The sequence below is a fragment of the Balaenoptera physalus genome (assembly GCF_965194825.1).
Source record: "Balaenoptera physalus genome assembly, chromosome: 11".
Taxonomy (NCBI): domain Eukaryota; kingdom Metazoa; phylum Chordata; class Mammalia; order Artiodactyla; family Balaenopteridae; genus Balaenoptera; species Balaenoptera physalus.
The window spans coordinates 66,685,644-66,708,680 of NC_138896.1; the positions used below are offsets into that span (position 1 = coordinate 66,685,644).

Sequence of the window (23,037 nt, forward strand, 5' to 3'; positions counted from 1 at the left end):
TGTGCCCGTGGAAGGGGGAAAAGTGCCCAGTGAAGCAGATGATCCCAGCAGGAGAGGGTGGCGCCCGGAGAGTACAGTGGTGGTACCCAAGGGAGTATGGTGATGAATGCAGCGCCCAGAATACACTGAGGATGAGGAACAGCGGAAAAAAAGTGGAAAAAAAAATCCATGGATGTCATGGGTTAGCTGTTGAAACTTGTGCCTTTAGAGACTCCCAGGAATCCATGGGGGTGGGGTGTGGAGAGGAGCTTTGAAGGAGGCTGAGGTCCTGCATTGGTAGTTAGGGATAAAAACCAATGAAGCACCATCACCCAAGGAAGGTCTAAATAAGAAGACATTTCTGAGATGGTCTGGAGGTGGATGTGTCAGGGCATGCTCTGTCCCTTCCAGGACTTTCCAGCTGTCATTCACAGGACTTGGGCACAGCAGCCTCCTCTTTGCAGTCACTCTGGCCTGGGCAGGATCTGCCCAGCTGTCCCTACCTGTCCCTTAAGAAGCCCTCCCCAGACTTGATGCCACTAGTCCTGACCTGGCCCTGAACTCTCCCATCTCTGAGGCTGTCTCCGTGGCCCTCGGCTCCACACTTACGCTTGATTCATTCCTCTCTGTCCGGTTCAGCAAGTCTGACTGATACTCAAGCAGGCAATTGTCAAGCCTGGGGGAAGGGGGAACGAAATGGTTTCTTTTAGTGTTGGCTGTTTGGAGGCAGGGATAAATGTCATTTGAATATGGCTTTTCTTTTGCTTTCTTATTTGTAAAGCTGATTGAGACTTACTTTCACTTGTCAGAATCAACTTGAAGTAAGAGAATTTAACTGCATTTATTTGAAGAGCTGCTGTCCTGCTATAGCTGCAGCAATTTGCACTCTGAACCAAGCTTGCCCAGAAGGGAAATCTTGCATCCTCCCTGTGCTACTTTGTGTGATCTAGGGACTGAGACAGCAAAGAAAAGGCAGTCAGCACATACGGATTCTTCTCCAGTCACATCACTCTATGTACGGTCTTGAACACGTTTATCTTTCTGCATCTCACTTCCCGCACCCTCAGAATACAAATGATCACAATTTCCTACAACCAAACTTCCAGGGACACACAGTTGCATTGGATATTGCCTCACCTCCCATGTCCTGACACGTTGAGGTGTGCCAGCTTCGCTCTGATAACATCTTCACATTTGTATTTTTAAAAAGTGTGTAACTTCCTTTTTGGCTTATTCATCTGTTTGATTAATGGTAACATTATATTATATAGTGAGGTGTCTTCCCTTTAAGTTGTTGGAACAAGCTGGTTGTTGGAACAAGAAGATGATCTGATTACTGTTTATATTAACCAATTCTGGACTTGGCTATAATAAACACACAGTGTACTACTGTGAACATCAAAAGGCAAGGACTTTGCTATATTAAGTGAGTGGTTAAAGATACTGTGAAAACGTCACTGTTTGTTCATAGTAGACTGGAGCTGCTGGGGCTGCCACGTAATTAATAATACCTGCCGTTCACGAACACCTCCTATGTGCCTGCCGTGGAGCCAGGTCTTTTTAGTCCTCAAAACTAAATTACGAGACAACTCTTCTTTTACGAAAACAAAAACTACATAGCTCGTCAATGGTGAAGCCAATATCCTCTTTCTTATTTTGACTGTTAATTTTCTTTCTTTCTTTTTTTTTAAATTTATTTTTGGCTGTGCTGGGTCTTCGTTTCTGTGCAAGGGCTTTCTCTAGTTGTGGCGAGCGGGGGCCACTCTTCATCGCGGTGCACGGGCCTCTCACTATCGCGGCCTCTCTTGTTGCGGAGCACAGGCTCCAGACACGCAGGCTCAGTAGTTGTGGCGCACGGGCTTAGTTGTTCCGCGGCATGTGGGGTCTTCCTGGACCAGGGCTCGAACCTGAGTCTCCTGCATTGCAGGCGACTCCTAACCACTGCGCCACCAGGGAAGCCCAAGAAATTGGTTCTTTTTTACCGACTGCCAAGTAACTGCAGCCTCTGTGGATGGGTCCCTTTCTTCCAGACAAATGCCTGTGTGCAAAATTCTGCTTACACTTTCCTGGAATGGACTGCATCAGAAATGGGTTCTCTTCACATATGTGGGGCATAAATGCAAACTTTGAAAAGGCACATGCCTTTTCTTTTTTCGTGGAAAAATCAGTGGCCACTTCTTACAAAAATGGGAACACATTTATACTCTGCAAATCAAAGACAAGTTAATGTACTTCTGTTCAAATGTAAATCTCAAAAGAAAAAAAAAAAGGCTGATGTTGTCCTTTGACTTGAAAAGTAAGTTGAAATCCTGGAGTGGTCTCTGACAGGGCCTAATGCAAGCCACCTGACCTGCCAAGCTATTAAGACTGGTCATTTTGGGGGTGAAAGTGCTAGGAACTCTGACTTCAAGGGAGCAGAGTAATGAGCCCAGATCAGAGTCTGCAGGGCTGCTTGGAGAGTGAGAGTGGATGAGGAACAGCGGAATTCTCTAACAGTTCTGGCTGAGCTCCTCTAGCCACATTTCTGTTCTCATTAAGTCATCGAGCTCATCTTGGGCAAGGTCTGTACCACCCCCGTTGTCCACGCTGTCGATAGCAGATCACGAATCCCCTTTCCAGTGTCCCAGTTTGAGCAGAAGGGACTTCCAAATGGGTTCTGCGGTGTTCCCAGGCCTCTGCAGATTTCCCCCTACAGAGAAACTCAGGAGGCTCTGGGCGCCACGCTGCAAGACGTGTCCTTCGGGGATGGAAATCGTGCGCATTCGCTACCAATCCCCACCTCCAGAGTGGGATCCTGGCCAAAGATCTTGTGTGTGTAGGTGGTGGTGGGGGGGATTTTATTTTAGCATTATCCACCATGGTGGACTTCAGATCTCCTCCATCTGTATAGAGCCCAAAATATATCTCAAGAGAAGCCTTGAATACATTGCATAAATTGCTTTTAGAGGGGCTTGTAACAAAATTCTCACCAAAATTGAAACCGCTGACCAGTATTCAACTAAGCACCCCAAAACCCAGCCTTTAGAAAGTCTGCAGATTTTTGAGTTCTTGAGAGCATCACAGTGCAGAGGGTAAACTACGGAGCCAGCCTGCCTGGTATAAATCCCAACTCCTCCACTTTCTAGCAAGTTCCTTAACCTCTCTTTTCTTAGTTGCTACATCTGTAAAATGGGTGCAATATACTTGCTTTATGGAGTTATGAGGGTATCAGTGCTTAGAACAGTAATTCAGTACAGAATAAGCTCTCAGTAATGTTAGCTATTGTACAGAAAAATTATTTCGCATTTCTATAAGCTTTTTGTGGTGGTTTTTGGTAGTGGGATCTATTTGCAAAAAGGCAGTGATTCAAGGCGGAGCCTCTGAAGAAGTTGAAAGCTCCATGGCAACAGATAAGCCTTTTTTCTGGGTGCTGGCAGGGCCACTGATACCAACCACGGTTATGGGGAAAGCAAGGAGTTAGGACGATGGCTGGAGTGCTTTGCTTCACCCAAACAGTACACTGGGGGCCTCGCCAAGCAGCACAGCTGCTGCCTCTGAGAGTGCCCACATTTTTCTTACAGTTGTCATTTTGCCTGGCAAAGAAAGCTTTTATCCTTTCAAAGATGTTGATGTCTTTTGCCCTATGCTCTCAGCCCTACTGCTCTGAGATGGGGGCTCTGGTAGACTCTGCTGGGCCGAACCCCATTTCCCAGGATGCTCTCCTAGCACCTCACCTGAGGCTGGTCCGGACACCCCTCTATTCAGTCCTTGGCATGAAATCATGCAGAAATTTTGTACTCGGATGGCCACCCCTGTTGCCAGAGCTGACACAGACCTATTAAAAACAATCTTTGATTTCTTCAGTCACTTAGATGAGGGTTTTGTTGGAGGGGAGTGGAACCTGTGTACTCAAAGTCATTTGCAGAGATCCCCCCATTAGTTTATCATGCTGCCTTTGTCATGTGCTCGATGTGACTTCATCCTCACAGGGTCTCCCTTATTCCACAGTGAGGATTCAGTCCTGGGAGATGCACTTTATGTCAGAGGAGAGACATGGAAAGATACTAGCCTAGAGCTCCAGAGAGCTGGGTTCTCTGCCCACCTCTGTCACACAGTGGCTGTGTCACTAGGCTCAGATCACTTCCCTTCTCTGACATTAGTTTTCTTACCTGAGGCACTCCATGAACCCAACCTTCGAAGTTGGAACATACGTTTAGGGCTTGACTGCCATCTGGGGTGTATCCAGAGGTGGAATGACCCGAGATAACCTGTGGAGGCCAGCCTTTGAAGGGTCAGTGGTCACACAGATGTTGTCCAGGGTTGGAGTGTGTGTGTGTGAGTGTGTTGGAGGACTGGGGAAGAGGGAGAGTGGTGAAGTGTTGTGTTGTACAGCCTCTATGTGTGTGAGAGAAAAGGGCGAGAGTGTACATGTGAGAGAACCAGAGAGAGACACTGTGGATATCGCTTCTATGCTTCTATGTGTGAGAGAAGGAAGGTGGGGAGAGAAGAGGGCGGGGGAAAGGGGAGGAGGGACTGTGGAGAATTCGAGAGCATATTGTGAGTTTGTGAGAGAAAAAGGGAACAGGGAGAGGGAGAGAGCAAGGAAGAGAGGGAGGCAGAGAGGGTATGTGTGGTGTGTGTGTGTGTGTGTGTGTGTGTGTGTGTGTGTGTGTGTGTGTGCGTGGCAGCTGTGACCAGTGGCTGGACTGTACACACAGCCCCTGCCTACACAGTTCTCAAAAACCTCCCCAGGTTTCCTGGAGAAGCTCTGCCAGGGGCTTTGGGGAATTCTCTCCTCTCACTGGCTCGAAAGCAAGGCTGGATTCTCTCAGTCTGAGGATGGAGGGTCAGGAGGCCCCCCAGGGTCCTGCCCCTCTGCTCAGGACCTGATTTCTGGCTCTGGGTATCTGAAAGCCTGGCTCTGTGCTGGAGGAAATGATCCTCTCTTGGGAGCTGGGGTTCCTCAGAGCAGCACAGCTTGTGTGGGCAGCAGCTGGAAGCTGACTCACCCTCCCTGCTCAGGGAGGGAGGATGCCAGGGTCTGTTTACAGCTCCAGGCCTGAGGAAGTCATCCCAGAAGGGGTGTGAGGAAGGAGGAGTCAGGCTCTATCCTTGTGAGGGACGGTGACAGCGCTGGACCACTCCAGTTTGGAGAAGGTGTGAGGTCAGTTTGGGAAACTGTAAAAGGGGCTTGTAGTGGAAATCTTCCTTTCAGAGTCTGGCACCCATTCATCCTCTTCCTGACAAAACAGTACCCCAAATATTTGGGGAACCACCTCTCCTCACTCCCAGGCTCCAAGAGTGGGTCTGGCTCTAATCAGGTGTCTTCCCCTCCTCCCAGCCACAGTGATTAGATCGGGGACAGACAGATGAACCCAAATCACGCCAATGTGAGCCATGCCTAGGACTCTGTTCAACCCTTGCAAGTGGGGTGGTTTCTAAGGATGTGTGGTTGAGAGAAGGGAGAGGTTAGAGTTCTGGCCGTCATCCTGCTATTGTGAGAAGTTTGAAACTGCAGCCCACCAGCAGAACGTGATGGAAAGGAAAGAAACTGAGTCCTGAAGGTACAGTTTAAACTCTGGATCCAGCAGTACCTGAAGCCATACTACTCTTGAACATTTTTGATTACATAGCTAATAGGTTCCCTTTTCTTTAAGTCAAGTTGGGTTGCGTTCTATATCCCTGGTGATCCATGAAAGCCTGGCTGAAACAGTGGTGAATGGGATTCCCAGACCCCTGCTGAGAACCAACAATGTACTGGGCAGGTACAGTGACAGGTGCTGGGGGAGGAGGTGATGAAACACAAGGCTTCTGTCCCTGGGGGGCTCCCAGTCACCAGGGAAGGCAGATGTCTGAATGAGGAGCCAACACCCCAGCAACAGATGTCCATGTGCTACAAAGGAGAGGAGCTGACAGTCTTAATCCAGAGCCCAGATGGGAAGGCCAGTGGGGGACGGAGGAGTGAGGACATAGTGTTGTCATTGGTTAACAAACACTAGTTTTAGAGACAGAAGGACCAAGTCTTAGATGCCAACACAACCTCTCCAAGTCTTCATTTATTCACCTGCAAAAGGGGGAGTCTTATCTCATAGTTTTGTTGTAAGAATTAAACATTTAATCAGCCACTCGAGACATATTTGCTGAGCACCTATTATGTGCCAGAAACTGTGGACAATATGGTATGCAAAACAGAGAGGGAGCTTATACTCCAGTGGGGTAAGCATCAAAACAAGAGCCTAGATCATGAGTGAGTGGGACAGGGAGGGACAGGGGTGGGAGAGGAGTATGAACAAACACAAACTTGCTTGATGACAATCTGTGACCATGGAGGGGAGGTCTGGAAGCAGAATAAGACTTGAACGTGTGAAGAGGGAGGGCGGGGGCAGGATTCCAGGTGGAGAGAGACCCCCATTATGAAGGCGGGGGGGAAAGGAAGGCGGGAGGTAGGAGAGCAGGTGGGACCGACCCTGTGGGCCTTTGTGGGATGTTGAGTTTTGTCTTTATTTTAAGAGCCAAAGAAAACATGGATGGGTTGCCTCTGGATAATTAGGAGTTTGAGGCAAATTGTTGTCACTGGTTTTGTGTTCAACTGCAATGCTGTTATGGCCAAGTTGAGAATAGAAATTAGGAGAGAAGCAAACTGTGCTAAGCTCAGGGCATCTCACCTCTGTTGGAGCAATGCTGTGAACAAGGGTGGCAGCAGCGGTGAAGGTGCCGGGTTATCCCCGTGCTGGGCAGGAGCTGCTGGTGGGGAACCACAGACTTGCTTCCACTATCCTCTCAGAGGGCCAGAGGGACCAGGCCCAGGCCTCCATTCCAGGGGTGGGCGTGGTCACTAACTACAAAGCTGTGATGCACCAAGGGGCCTGGACCTCCTGGGACATGAAGCCCATTAGCAGACTAAACTTCCAGGGGGTGGGGAGCATCTGAGACAGAGTTGCCTCTGGGAGCTGGCGGTGGTGGCCTCTGCTCCCAAGTAAGCGGAATGGGACAGTGGAAAGATGCTGGATTTCAAAATCAAATAAGCTGGGTTCCCAATCCAGGCTCAGTGCTTTGTCAGCCACATGACTTTGAGCAGGTCCCTGAGCCCATCTCTTACCCTGTATATCGAGGCTAATTCTTGCCTTGCAGGCTTTCTGGGGATTTGGGGAGTTAACACAGACAACATGGCTCCCTCTCAGGAAGCGGACCGTGACTTTCACTTCTCTTTTCCAGTCCTTCTTGGGGTTCTGGATGACTAGTGTGAGCCACATGTGACAAGACAGACCCAAGACAGCCCCAGGCACTGCTGAAAGCATCCCAAAGTAGAACACCCTGAGCGGCCGTAAGGACTTGCCTGCATAAATAAAATTCCACTGGGAGAGGGGTTTGGGGAGACATGCCCACACCACATGGCACGTGGTGAATGCCTTTCACAGACTTTCCTGGCAGCTGGCTGTGATCAAGGGGGAAAAGAGAGAGAGCCCAGGAGGGGTACAGAGCATCTAGGAGGGGAGGACATCTTTGGGGGCTTTGGGGTACTGACCATGGACAGGTAGCAAAGACCCCAGGCGGGGTCTCTGAATCAAGAGTTAGTGGCAGCGACTTCCCTGGCAGTCCAGTGGTTAGGACTTGGTGCTTTCACTACTGAGAGTCGGGCTTCAATCCCTGGTCAGGGAACTAAGATCCTGCAAGCCGCGTGGTGCAGCCAAAAAAAAAAAAAAGAGTTAATGGCAGTTTCCATTTGCAGCAACATGGATGGGATGGACCTAGGGATTATCATACTAAGTGAAGTAAGTCAGACAAAGACAAATATCATATATCACTTATATGTGGAATCTAAAATCTGATACAAATGAACTTATTTATAATACAGAAACAGACTCACAGACATAGAAAACAAACTTATGGTTACCAAAGGGGAAAGGGGGGGAAGGATAAAATAGGAGTTCGGGATTAGTAGATATACACACTATATACAAAATAGACAAACAACAAGGACTTAATGTATAGCACAGGTAACTATATTCAGTATCTTGTAATAACCTATAATGGGAAAGAATCTGGAAAAAAAAATATAGAATCACTTTGCTGTACACCTGAAACTAACACAATACTGTAAATCAATTATAGTTCAATAAAAATAAATAAATAAATAAATAAATAAACAACAAAAGAGTTAGTGGCAGTTTCAAAACCCCCCTTTGCAGTCACACAGCGGTAATGGCCACAGCCTCAGAACAGCACAGACAAGCAGGTCGGGGAATGGGAATCTAAACACACAGGGCACAAAAGACACGGCAAGAACAGAGTCTACTGCAAGGCTTACAGAGCCTCAGATGAGCCATTTATAGCTCCTGAAATGCATTTTAATGTGTCTCTTTGCAATGCCATCTCTTTCCAGGCAAGTTCAATCTTTGGCACCATTACCAGGGTGAGAGTGGAAGGTGCAGACTTCCCTGGCCAATATTAGCATGTTATCTTCCTTTTGGGAGGTTCTGGGAAGAGGAGAAACAATCAACACAGAGCCTTTATCTTGTTTAAACTCCCCATCCTCTACTCAGTCCTTGATGCCGCTGAGAATCCTGCAGTCTAATTTGTAGATCAAGCATGTTATTAGATGTGAGAATTAGAAGTGACAAGCAAAATGCCCCATGCCATGATGCTAATACTCATTAAACCATCCTTGTCTATTATTTCAGAGGAAATACAAGCTCACTAAGAATATACTTAGTGATTGTCTGCTAAAATATGCTCCTAGTGATTTAAATCAAACATGGGGAGGTCTGGGTTGTCCTTGATTTGTCACATGGCCATTAAAACCACGGATGCAGAGAAACACTATATTCTTTAATTTTAAAAAGTGGCTGGCACCAGAAGGAAAGGTTTCACGAGGATGGAGCTTCTGGATCAGGAAGCCTAAACTCTGGGGTCTCACCCTAACAGCCAGACCCTCTTCCAACCTGGTCTCTCCGTTGGTGACAGCCCCCTTCAGTGGCCCAGTTGGGGAGATCCCGGGTAGACCAGGCCAGAGGGCCGCTCCAAGACCTGGATGAAGGCTCCAGAGCCACAAAGGAGAGGTGAACACAGAGGGAAACTTTGGCTGGATCAGCTCCTACTAAGAACCACCCGTTCGCTGGGGGAGGTGCAATGTGTACCAGCTTACTTGGGCGCACACTAGCTTACCTGAAGTTCATGCCTGGGAAACCACAACCGAAAGGAAGAAGATGAATCATCTTCACTGCTTCCTGAAGGCTCACCTCTGCTCCACCTGAGTGTCTGAGCATTTATGTGGCACCTACTTAAGCCTCCACAGACCCACCACACTAGAATGCAACTCAACACGGCACGTCCTCCACAGACATCAGACAGCAAGCCTACACCAATGGAGGTGGAACACTGCCACTGAGGAATGAAAATCATAGGTACCTGTGCCACATAAGATGTCACCTTGTGGCCTTTTATTTCTGAAGGACATTTCTGAAATGACTCTAGGCAGGGAAGTGCATAAGCCAGCAGGTTTGACAGATGATGAGTTAAAAATGATTGAAGCTGGTCACCTGAGTTAGGTTTTCATTTCCTAAACTTGAAACCTTATCCTGTAATACTTATAGGTGACTTGCTCTTGGAGACTGGAAACCAGCCTTCAGCAGAAATGGTGACAGGACAAGTCTGGCTGGTCTACAAGGAGAGCGGGCTCTCTCCACCGCCTTCAGCCTCATGCCCCACACCAGATGGGGACAGGTCATATGCAAAGGCAGATTCCTCTTTTTCCCAACCATCTTGGGGAGTTACACTGCCCTCTAAGTCCAAGATCACGATGCTGTCTGAACACAATCACCGCCCTTCGCGACATCAGCAAATTCCAGCACTGAGCACTGGGCCATCTCCTCACTGGCTAGCCCCTAGGCTCTCTGAGGAATGTGTCACCGGGGTCCCTAATCACTGTCAGTCTCTCAGGAGGGGCCCAGAAAGGTCAGGGATTTGGCACAAGTTCTCAAAGCTTACTACCAAGCAAGAAGACAGTCTGATTAGAAATGAAGCTGAGTATATTGATTTTTCTTCATGAAATTTTGAACGCAACAAGTATTCATGGTGTGTTTTTCAGCATCCAGTAACACCACATGAGGCACTTATTAGTAAACCCTTGAGACAGAGATTGTCCCAAGGTCAACAATAAAAGGATGGAGAGAAGCAGTTTTACATTATTATTAGAGGTGCACATGGTCTCAGAAGTGACTTTCCTTGACCTTGTCCCATTGAAACAGACTCACAGGCTCTCACACATCCACATACACCTTGGCCTGAAGATCCTGTATATAATTTTAGAGAAGAAAACAGAACTTGACATAAAGTGGTTTTTAGCGAAGCAAATACAATTCTGCATAAGCATTGCCAAGGCCCTTGTAACACAATAAGCCCAGAAACATCCAACAAAGAGGAGCATGTCCTTCGGAACTAATGCATAAAAGCTCTATGATGATGATGACATTCCTGAGACACTCATAAAAATTCTAACTCTCATGTCCCCTTTTAGCTTTGTTTATTTGTTTTGGGCCCTTGTTAGGGTTGATTTTTTTTGAGCCGCAGACAAATCTAATGGACACTTCTAGCATTGTGGCATACTCCAAATATATCTAGGACCAAAATTTTCCTGCTACATGAATACACCTCAGTCTGAGCCCCAGGAGCATCTCCGAGTCTTAAGAACCTGCATGGAAAGCTACTAATAAGCTCACAGATGGCTTTTGAGGGCTCCCAATGAAAAAGGACAACGTTGTAACAACTTCTGCAAACATCAATTTTTTTTCAGCTACAGAATTGGAATATTGGCTCCATGTATCTCACGGGTGGCTGAGAGGTTAAAACAACATAATGCAACCAAAAAATGCTTCTTCAATTTAATAAGGTCTGGCTGCATCCTTCTTAATGACCTAGACCTGAGTTTCAGTCTTCTCATTTTGCTCATCTTACTGTGTTTGAGGTCTCCTTTTCGCAGGCTGCAGGTTCGTAGTTCCTGTTGTTTTTGGTATCTGTCCCCAGTGGCTAAGGTTGGTTCAGTGGGTTGTGTAGGCTTCCTGGTGGAGGGGACTAGTGCCTGTGTTCTGGTGGATGAGGCTGGATCTTGTCTTTCTGGTGGGCAGGTACCACGTCTGGTGGTGTATTTTGGGGTGTCTGTGGCCTTATGATGATTTTAGGCAGCCTCTGTGCTAATGGATGGGGCTGTGTTCCTGTCTTGCTAGTTGTTTGGCATAGGGTGTCCAGCACTGTAGCTTGCTGGTCGTTGAGTGAAGCTGGGTCTTGGTGTTGAGATGGAGATCTCTGGGAGATTTTCGCCGTTTGGTATTACGTGGAGCTGGGAGGTCTCTTGTGGACCAGTGTCCTGAACTTGGCTCTCCCACCTCAGGGGCACAGCCCTGATGCCTGGCTGGAGCACCAAGAGCCTTCCATCCACACGGCTCAAGTCACCTTTGCCAGCAGAATCCTTCTTTCCGCTCTCCTATCCTAGACCTGAGTTTCAGGCGTTAAGATGCTCTCAGACACAGGATGCTTTCAGGTCTGCTGGCTCACCCCTCAGGGCCTTTGCACTGCCTCTCGGTGCTCTCCCAGCACTTATACCAGCTCCGTATGGGTATGGTTGGGACTTTCCTGTCTTCCATATCAGACTCTGAGCTCTTGCAGGGCAGGGACCTCTTCCTGTCGTTCTTGGAGACACCCTTCTCCACTCAGGCCACTGCTATGCTGGGCAGGCTTATTCCCGCTGCGGGGAGCTGTGAGCGCCTCTTGCCAACTCAGTGATAATATGTCGATAGCTCGAATACATATATGGTGGGAATATTTACACTATGGAAATTGGCAAATACTACAAATCAAGCCTTCTTTATCCCTGGAGAGCCGGTTGTCAAAAATTCACCAGGACACCACTGACTCCAGGCCAGCTTTCTCACCTCATCCTTTTAACCTGACACATTCACGCTGGACAAATGTTCTCTGCAACAGAACCAAAATCTAGAGTGTCACGACACCCTCCCTTCTTGAAGCAGATGCTTCAGTTTGTACTCTCAGTTCTGTGATCTACTTGTCTGGCTTACTCCCCAGTGATGGCAACAATAACAACCGTAATAATAGCTAACATCTATTGGTCCTTACTACGGGCCGGCTGCTGGGCTGAGCCCTGGCAGACACCTTTCACCGAGTCTTGTCCACAGCGCTGTGAGGCTGGCACTGTGTTACACTCATCTGGCCCAGGAGGAAAGCGAGGCTTTGGATCCTTGCCCACGGGCAGGCAGGGCCAGCATCAGAACCCAAACCAACTCAGCCACGTCACCCCTCTGTCACAGCCACACTGGGTCACTTGCCCTGCTACCCTCCTGTGGCCCTTCTCCCCATGGTCATGTCTGTGCATGTCCAGCACTAGTTGCTGTGTTTCTATTTCCATCCATGTAGCAGTGGTATGAGGGGAGTTCATTGATTATGCTTTGTGGCACCTTATGAATTCCCTAACAGCCCCCAGTTTTCATCCTGGACTCAGGGCGTGGGCTGGCCCCCCTTGTCCCACCCTAGAGCTCTGAATGCCAACCGGCCTCAGTGCCCACCCTGAGATTCCCTTGCTGCTACACTCTTCCTTCTGGATTGAGGCTCCCAGGGGCCACAACTGTCCACATCACTTCTCTGAACCTGGCCTTGAGAACAGTCACTGGAGGTCCACTGCAGTAGGCACAGGGCTGCCTCGGTAATTACTCCCAGCACTACCCTAAACCAGCAAAAGCTCTATTTGATGGATAGTAGACTTGGGAACAGAGAGCTAGTATGGGGCCAGGCCAGGGTTTCAGCCAGGTGTGTATGATAGCAGGGGCTGGCATTGTTTCCACAACACCAGAGGTCCTGAGTGTAAGGCAGGGGACAGGCCTCTGGGTGGCCAGGGGAGCCAATTCCCATTGCCATCTCCCGGCCCCTGGCCCACAAAGCAGCAGGACCTGCCCTGGTGACCCTCTGGAGGGGCCCTGCAACTCATTCTCCCGTCCCAGCCCCTGGCAAGCAGGACCCTGCTATGGGTTGAGCTATAGCCCGCTCCTGTGCTGGGGAGGGCCTGCCCAAGGCATGAAATCCCCACGGCCACAAAGGTCTTATCCCTCGAAAGGCAGCCTCCAATCAGTGAAAAGCAAGCTGTTTAACTCTGCTTTAAAGTGGCAGCTAAGCTAAGACCAGTTCAGCTCACGAGGGAACCAGAGTCCATTCCTCCTGGGTCGTTGTGGACATCCTGCTTTGACTGCACCCTTTTTATTTTTAGTTTTAAGTCTTCTGACCTCCGTGGTTTCAGTTGAGAAATCTGTCGTCACCTGAATTGATCTTCCCTTATAAGAAATATATTGTTTATTTCTGGCTGCTTTCAAGATTTTTAATTTTTTCTTTAGTTTTTAAGAGTTTAATTATTATGTATCCTGCTATGGATCTGAATGTCTTTGGTTTTCCAAGTTGTGTGTTTATTTTTCAGGGTTTCAAGGACATATTCTGGCATTATTCTCAGAGAATGACCTTTTCTCCTCAAAATCAGCCAGTGAATTTACTTGGTTTTTATTTCCCTGGAGTACAACCCACAAGCCTTATCCAGCAGCTTCTAATTTTCTCCACTCATGCTTAAAAAAATCCTCTACTGCAATAAAAAGTGTAGCTGGAATACTTTTATGAGTGTGATTAGAAATGATGTCCTTGTCACAGGAGGTGCCATCCTCTGGCATACCCGCAGGGACTCGGCATGGCTTCCCAGCTGTGCCATTGGAGCTGGAGCCTTCAGAGCTAGGGGCTGTGGACTGCACGTCGTTATAGTAAAAGAAATCAAAGTTCTTATCACCAGAGCCTTCTAACCATGGGACAGACATCATGGTGGGCACAGATCATCCTTTCTCTAATCCTTTAGCAACCTTCTAAGCCCAGTGTCATGAATTCCCATTTTTCAGATGAGGAAAATGATGCTCAGAGATGCTTAGCAACTGGCCAGTAGCCACACAGCTGTTAAGTGACAGAGCCAGTGTAAATGTGCCAATAAATTTTAAAAAATTATTTTATGGCAGTATTGCTTACCTATAGTAAAGTGCACTAATCTTAAGCGTCACAGTGAATGTTTACATATGTGCACACATGTAAGACCACCACTTAAGTCAATGTATAGAACATTCTAATCACTCCAGGAGGCTTGCTGGGTCCCCTCCCATTCAGTAACCCCTTTTACTCCCAAGGGCCATCACTATTCTGGTTTCTCTCATCATAGATCAGTTTGACCATTTCAGAACTCTGCATCAATGGAATCATACAGTATGTGCCATCTGTATCTGTCTTCTTTGGCTCAACATCCATGGCGTTCATCCATAGCGTTGCGTGTATTGGTAGTTTCTTCTTTTTCATTCTATTTGATAACACACAGTGACCGTGACATAGCCTACCTACTGAATGATGTATTACTTTCCCAAAAGTTAGAGATATAAGCTAGATTGATTAGAAGCAATGAAAAAAATTTAGTGCTTTATGATTGTACCTGAAAGGCACAGCTGACAAAGTTATTCAGCTTATTTGGAATTCATTACACTTCCTGAGTTTACAAGGCCATTCCTAGATGTCTCTTGAAGAATCTCATTTTAGAGGTTAAACAAATCATCTGAAGGACACACAGTCCCAGAAAATGCAGGTGTCTTCGTGTGGTTTAATTTGAATGAGGCTCTGGAAGCTACTTGACTGGGGAGTTGGGGGTCCCTGAGTCAATTCTTTAGAAAAAAATGAAATACTCTTTTCTTAATTATATCATATCTTCACTTCTACTGGTGTAGACTCTAAGCCTTTTCAGTTCTTTCCTTACCAACAAATTCATAAATACTCCTCTGACAGGGCTGCCTTTGAATTGCAGAGGCCATAATATTCTCTGATGCTTTTATGGTGATTCTGAGAGCAATTCACACCTCAGGTAGGATTCCTAGGAATACTTATGACAGTACAGCTTACACAGCCCAGGCTGAAGTAGCCCATTTATATGGTAAATGCGTTGACCCTCCCATCAGGTGATGCTGAATCAGTTTGCCTTCTTTAGGCCACTTGTTCCTGCTCTCAAATGAGAACTCAAGAAATTTAGCAGCAGTAGATTTTGGTCTTGATTTTAAGAGCTGTTTGTAGTCTTAAGAAATGAATACAGAAAAAAAAAAAGAGAAAGAAATGGATACAGCATCGTCTTCTATAATAGTTCCTGCTAAACTTATTTGTCTTCATGCTGAATACTGCCTTTCCAAATTAAGGTTTATTTCTCTAGGACCCTTTCTAAGGACTTACATCTTGTAAGGTTTTTATAAAGTGAAATGGATGTTCTTTGCTGGCTATCCCCCTCTTATACTGGGATATCAAATCCTTCTTTTCATTTCTTAAATTGATGTTCTATGGACCTATTTGAGGGAACTTCAAATTTTTAACCACAAGGCTTATCCTAGGCTTGTGCATGTACTGTATGTATATCTGTGCTTCATGCATAAAAAGAGCAAGATTCCCTCTTCCCTCCAAAGACCAAGTTTGGCCTGGCTGGGGGGGCATATAGTCCTGTTGAGAATGCACACCCTGGAGTCTGGAGTCAAACATTTGGGTTTGGATCCTGCTCCCACCCTTACTTGGAACAGTAACATGCCTCAGTGAGCTCAGCGTCTACAACTATAACGGGGTGGGGGGGGGCTCTCCACCTTGCAGGACCATAAAGTGGAGAGTGTTGGCATCTAATTAGCATTCTTTTCTGGAAATCTACTCTCTGCCGCCTGCAGCCTAGATTCAGCCCTACCTTGCCCGAGCTTTCCAGTCTGCCCATTGCTCCCCCTTCCTTTGTCCAGCCTGCCTTTGCCTCCTGTCCTCCCCTGCTGAACTCCTACTTCATGAAAGCCCAACTCAGGCATCCCTTCCTCTGGGACACCTGTCCTGCTGTTGCTCTAACCACGGGCCCCCCACGGGGACTTCACAGTCTCTAGCAGAGCACTCTTCACTCACAGCTGCTCACGCACAGACTTATCTCCAGTTACCGTGGAAGGTGCCGTGAGCAGTACTGAAATCTGTTTGACTCTTTAACCTTGGCCATTAACGTAGGCCTGGGCACTTGCTAAAGGCGAGAACCAGTGCCTCTGCTTATCAGAGAAATTTCAAAAAGATCAAAATTTCTGGTTAGGATTTAGCACTTTCACTGCCGTGGCTGGAGTTCAATTCCTGGTTGGGGCACTGAGATCCTGCAAACTGCTAGGTGCGGCCAAAAAAAAAAAGAAGAATTAAAAAAAAAAAAGAATAAAAAAATTTTAAAAGAATTAAAAAAATTTTAAAAAGAATAAAAAAAAAAAAGATCAAAATTTCAGGCTGGCCCCTTCCCCATAGTAACTGTCCTGAAACTTATGCAAGGAGGCTTCAGGAAGAAAGGAGAAAAGGAACATTACAAACAAAAGGCAAACCAAGAACTCGTACCAAAAAATTATACGATAAACATCGCAAGTGAACATGTGAACAAACAGTTCTCCAGAAAATCAGTGATGGGCAGTAAAGAGTTGATTGCTTTAGCACAGGCCTCCTGTGTAGGCTGAACTCAGTAAGCATTTATGTAGGAAATAAGTGAAAAATATTTAATTTACCATGATGTGTGTCAGTGTGTATTTCCAGGAACAAGGACACTCTCTTATAAAGCTATATAAAGTGATCAATTTCAGGAAATTTAAAATTAATACAATACTATTCTACCATTATCCATATTCAAATGGTGTCAATTGTCCCAATGTCCTTTATAGCTATTTCCCCTCACCTCAAGAGTTGATTAAGAATTAGGCATGTCACTTGGGTATTGTTTCTTGTTAGTCTTCTTTAATCTAAACATTTCCTCGGTCACTTTCTTTCATGACATCAATATTTTGAAGACTTCAAGCCAGTTATTTTGAATAATATTGCTCGGTGTGTCTTTGATGTTTCCCAAGATGAGATTTATTCTAAAATTTGGAAGGGTAGACTGTCTGTCACAGTACACGAATGAAACTTCCCACCAACATTCCTCAATTTTTTTCCCTTAAATTCTTCAATCTAGTCAAGAGATTTGTCAGTTGTACAGCTTTTTCACTGAACAGCCGTGGATAAGATGGGATTTTTCCAAGCACACAGTAACTTTCTTTGACTTGTTGCATCATGGTGTGTAAAGAAATCTCAAGAGCTCATTAACCAAAATAAACTACATGAAATTGGCACACAGTGCTGCCAACACAATTCCATTGCCTTTCAGCCTCCTTTGCCACATAAATATTCCACAAAATGTACACCTAGGAAGAATGCTCTCTGTTCAAAAAAGTGAAAACACTTCAAAGAAACCATCACATACATAATTTTTAATATAAGAATTTACCCATGCTAATACAATATACACATTATTTTAAATGTCTCATCATATTCTGTCAAGTTGAATGTATCCTAACTTACTTCCTCTGTTCTATTGTTGGACATTTAGATTATTTCTGGGTTTTATATTACAAATAATCCAGTATATCTCATTTTTGTATTGAGAATTATTTTTGTATTAAAAATATTCCATTGTCTCTTTAGGTATAGGTTTTCAAAAATGAAATTACTGGGTAAAAGGACTTGAACATGCTAATGGCTCTTGATACACGTTGGTAAAAGGTTATGCCCATTTCAACTTTGCCAGCAATGGATGAGAGTGCCTTTTTCAATCTACCCTTGCCAACACTGAAGAGAATGCTGAAAAAAACACATTAATTTCATGAGAAAAAAAGCTACTTGAAGCATAAATCTCTATTCCCTTGCTTTCTATTGAGGTTCAACATTTCCCCATATACTGGTTAACCTGTGGATGTCCTCATCCCATAAGTGATAATTTTTTAATATATCTTCTTTAGGGATATTGCAAACCCATTAGGATATCTCTAAAACATACTGTGGAGTTTATACTAAAAGGGCAGCATCCTAATTTATGAATCATGTGGACTGTGTAGAACACCAAGCAATAAGTGATCAGGTAGAAGTAAAGGATATTCGACTCCAAGTGAAAAGAAATGAAGGCTTAAGTTGTCTCAGAAAAACCAAAGCCAATGCCCCAGGCATAATCAGGAGATATGTTTTGATTTCAGTCCCAAGGATAATTTTTCTCTCTCATTCCCTGAAAACAATCTCCCAAACTGGTCTGTGTTAAAGGTAATAGCACAAAACAACAAAAATCAGAGAGAACAATTTTTATAATGAAGCAAAGAACTAAGAAGCCAATTTGTTTCCAAGGAAAGTAGGAACGCCATTCCTGAATCAGTTCGACACCAAATGATGACTGACGTGTGCATCTAGGCTCACTGAGAAAGTTCGGTTTCCTGCAGAAGATCTTAAACAACCAGTATATGTCCTTATTTATAATGTTTGACTGAATGTATGCAATAAATGGTCAAGAAGATAAATTTTTATATAATAAAAAGATGACAAAGGGAATGATTCTGTAGTATCCCATTAGCTATATAACTTCTAAAATAAGTAATCCATCATCATTCTATAATAAATTCACTGATGTTTATTAATCTCCCAAAGCTAAAAATTTTAAACTAACACTGACAACAGAAATATGTTTTAATGCAAAACATATGGAGAAAACAAACTGACAAAGCACAAACCATCTGTTCATAATTAGAGCAGTGACCATTACAAGGGAATTTTCATTTAAAATTCTTAAAATGCTTTTACTATAATAAATAACCAAACAGAACCCGAGGACAGGTAGACTCTTTTTCACTGTGATGAGAAAGAGGAAAGCTGAAGTTTTGGACTGCCACCATTTTTACAGTGATTTGACATTACCTGTGTCCTCCCCAAGGAAGCCTACATTCTAATCTGAGTCCCTCCTGTAGAACCACACCACAGACAGGCCCGGGTGCTTGGTATAGTCATTTACTTCTGACACAATTGGTTAATATTATCACCTGGATGTCTACCCTGTATTCCTAGTGCCTTAATTTTCTGTGAGCAAGAATTTTTATTATTATAATTATTCATGGCTCTATAGTATCTCAAAAAACATATGCATATGGTAGCTACTGGATAAACAGCTAGAAATTAAACCAATGCACCAAAAACGGGATTAATTTACATAGGAAAGGAAAACTATGTCATAGGCAGTGGGGAGTGAAACATGAGTCTAAAAAGCAGTCATCTCAGCAAATTCACAGAGCTGCTATCCACTATTTTACTGGGATTTCACACAATACACACACAGGTATTCTTCATGTAGTTTGACATATACAGTGTTTTAAAATCCAATTGCTCGAATATGAATATGCTGAAAGAATATCCCAGAGAGTAATATCCTAAAGTAAATCACTTCTAAACCAAGGTGAATTTCAGACTGCACAAGGAGCAGAGAAGCTGATGGTCAAAGTGGATGGCAGCACAAAGTGACCCCAAACACCATCCCCCAGCAAGACACCAGCTTTTTGCCAGGTATTTAGTCTAAACAATCTATTGGAAACTAATTTTTTTGTTGGTTTCAAGAAACTGGGCAGGTTTTAAAAGCTGTTATTTATCTGAAATTTTCCATACTTGATTCGAGTCAAAATATTCCTTAAATGTTTCCCATGGTGAATTTGGCAGTGTGTCTTGTACAATGCTGAGCGGTTACACAGCTTGTTACTACAGCAATAAACTCTTCTGAGGCATCCTTCAAAATGTAACAGACTGTCAGCCCACAGGCCATACATCTGAGGCACTTTGACCTAGACATACTTCTCTATCAAACTGAGACTTAGAGAAATTTCAAGAAGCAAAACCTGCCCCATGAATCATGGACTTCTTTCCTGGACAGGTTCTTATGATGGACTTGAATAATATGGAAAAACAGGAAATGAGCTCAACTTTTCCATCTTCTTTGATTTCAGACAATAATAATCCCAAGACTCCTGGCAATGTCCCCACAGGACATCATATAGCATCGAACCAGTGAAATTCCCAGCTTCTCCTCAGCATCCTCTTTCTGCTAACTTTAATTAAACAAGTTTGGGTGTGTTCTATCTGCGTTAGACGCACTGAATGTAGAAGACTGCTTAGTAAACCTCCCCTTTCTTAAAAAATAATGCCAATCAATCAATCACTGTCGGCCCCACCTGGTTGAAGGAAGATGGTGCCTCCAGTTAGCTGAGACCCTAAGGGTGCACTTGGCCACTCACCTCGCCTGCTGGCAGACGCAGCAGATCCACACCTTCTCGTGCTTCTGGTAGGAGCAGCAGCTCTTGCAGACGTTGAACTTACAGTCCCCACACCGGCGCTTGGTGTTGACAAGGAAGGTGAAGGGTGAGCAGCAGCGCATACAGCAGTGCTCCACGAACTTCTGGTGCTTGGAGAGGATGCTGCACTTGCTGCCTTCCTCATCCAGCTTCTGCTTCATCTCGCTGGGGAGCCAGGTTGGGGAAAGGGTGAGGAGAAGAGAAACAGCACATCAGGTCAGGGGGCTCCCTCCCTAAAGCACGCCACCCTGGCCCTCCCATATGGCAAGCTACCATGTAGGATCTTCCTGTAAAACACAGAAAGATCAATGGCTTGACATAATATCCAGAGAGGAACCCTAATGGTGGATTAATTTTGTGTTCTTCTATATGTCATCTTTTCTATAAGAAAGCACAAAACCTTATTACTTATATTTCAGACACTAGTTTTAAATACAAATTATTATAAAACTAAGCACATTAAAAAGAAATCCTTTAGCTTAATTAATGTCTTTTTAAAGGAGCAGGAGATCATTTATGTTAAAATATTAATCCTTAAAACAGCCCTGCTGGGAATATGATAAATGCAATCCTGGCCCTTAATATCCCTGGAAACTGAAGCACCAGGGATTTTAAAAGCTTTCAAATCAATGTAAGTCAATAAAGATTCTCTGGGTGATGGGCTAATCCTAAACACTGGTGACTCAGAGTTGGATAAAAGTTAACCCCCTTCTTCCAAAGAGCTCGTGGATGTTCTGGGCACACAACTGGTCATAGTAATGTAAAACACAACATTGCATGCACTTTTCTCTACACTCTGAGGAGGAAAGGAGAAACCCTAAGAGGCAAGGATCTACCCCAAACACACTGAGTTACCCAGGATAAAACTGACCGGAAGTAACCAAGTTATTCTACCTTGGCAAATTTGAGTTGTTTTTTCCTGTTCAAAGATGCACACCCACAAAGAATAACAGAAAATAATTATTTTTTTCTGTATCCATTTCGTGGTTGTGCAGTTCACCCCAGATGAATCTATGACGTATGTGGCAAATATTTTCTTTCATTTTGAACTTGTCTTTTCAACTTTGCTTATGGTGTCTTTCATCATTTAGAAGCGTTTAATTTTTCTGTAGTTAAATCGGTCAGTCTTTTCTTCTATGGCTTCTGAGTGTTACATCTTGCTTATTACTCCTCCCACCCTCTACCAACCACTAATCTACTTTCTATTTCTTTGAATTTGCCTATTCTGGACATTTAATATAAATGGAATCATACCATATGTGTTTAAGGTTCATCCATGTGACAGCACGTATCAGAATTTCATTCCTTTTTACGGCCAAGTAATAGTCCATTTACAGATACACCATATTTTATTTATCCATTCATCGACTGATAGACATCTGGGTTGTTTCTACTTTTTTGGCTATTTTGAATAATGCTGCTATCGACATTCATGTATAAGTTTTTGTGTGGACGTATCTTTTCAATCCCAGGAGTGGAATTACTGGGACATATGGTAATGCTAAATGTTTAAACTTTTAAGAAACTATCAGAGTGTTTTCCAGATCACTGCTCCATCTTACATCCCACCAGCAACATATGAGGGTTCTGATTTTTCTGCATACTCACCAACACTTGTTATTGTCTGCCTTTTTTATTATAGCCATCCTAGGGGGTTTGAGGTGGTATCTAATTGTGCTTTTGATTTGCATTTCCCTACTAGCCATTTGTACGTAGTCTTTGGAGAGAAGTCTATTCAAATCTTTTACCCATTTTAAAATTAGAATATTTATCTTTTTCATCATTGTGTTATAAGAGTTCTTTATAATATTCTGGATACAAGTCCCTTATCAGATATATGATTGGTAAATATTTTCTCTTTCTTATATTAAACCTTATATTTTATTAGTATTTTTAGGTGTTTTTAGTACAAAGAAGGGCTGCACTAGCTCATCCCAGCCTGCTAATAGGATGGGATATCTACATATGGTTTTATAATCTAATTTTTCACTTAACAACAACACATCATAAACATCTTTCCATGAAAATTCAAAGAGTGTTTGCAGCTTTAGCTTTCAGGTCCCCTGAGCTGGCTTACACGGCTGCCAATATACGCACAGGGCTTACTGCTCTGCACTGCGGTGCCCGATACTCATTTGTTGCTTGAGCATCAGAAGGGGAGACTACATCAGGCCAGCTGATAATTCTACAGGGTAAAATATTGTATATGTATACTTGGCTGAACAAAATATTTACAGGGAAATATTTACAGGACAGAGGTTTTTTTTTCTTAAGACATGAAGATGTTGTTATCCAGTCCCTCAGATTTAGAATAGAAGGTGAGCTAAGTTACCAACGGCTCTGACCTCTGTAAACAATATAAGAACAGCCTCAGCAATTGACCTTCTTCTATTGATATTTCAAAGACACTGAATTAAATAGGATAAAACACCCAGGAAGGAAAGTCTTTAGGGATCAAAAAAAGCTCTGTGAACTCAATGCACAAGATCATTTGAGCTTTATGAGTTTTGTTTCCTGATACACAGGACTGCAAATGCCAATGGCATTTAAAAACTCACTGAGAGTCTAATGATAAAACTGTACCAATTCCTCCAAAGTTTGTTCCAAGCAAATGGAGTGTTTTGGATCACAGGCTCAGTGGAGGAATAGAATACCCTTCTTGTGAACCATCTCTCGCTTCTCAGATTCTACTGCCCTATAGTACCTCATGGGAGAGGTCACTGAAGAACTGTATAGGATAACCTATAGTGGCTAACTGCAGAATCAACCAAGAATTATGTAAGACCAGGTACCTGCACTGAAATGTCCTGGGAAGGACCAGGCCCCCAAATGGTCAGCC

At 44.4% G+C, this 23,037-nt stretch overlaps 1 protein-coding gene and 1 long non-coding RNA gene across 11 annotated transcripts in view; one reads left to right on the forward strand and one right to left on the reverse strand.

The window, feature by feature from the left end:
* Positions 1-23,037, forward strand: part of LOC309637797 — a 555,044-nt gene that overhangs the window by 213,824 nt on the left and 318,183 nt on the right. The gene's annotated exons all lie outside the window — the stretch shown is intronic.
* Positions 1-23,037, reverse strand: part of MYRIP (myosin VIIA and Rab interacting protein) — a 221,873-nt gene that overhangs the window by 94,066 nt on the left and 104,770 nt on the right. For all 4 annotated transcript variants that reach the window (XM_082412795.1, XM_082412793.1, XM_082412794.1 and 1 more), the window contains exon 3: positions 20,142-20,363. In XM_082412795.1, the coding sequence (XP_082268921.1) occupies positions 20,142-20,363 (222 nt within the window). The remainder of the gene's footprint in view (positions 1-20,141; positions 20,364-23,037) is intronic.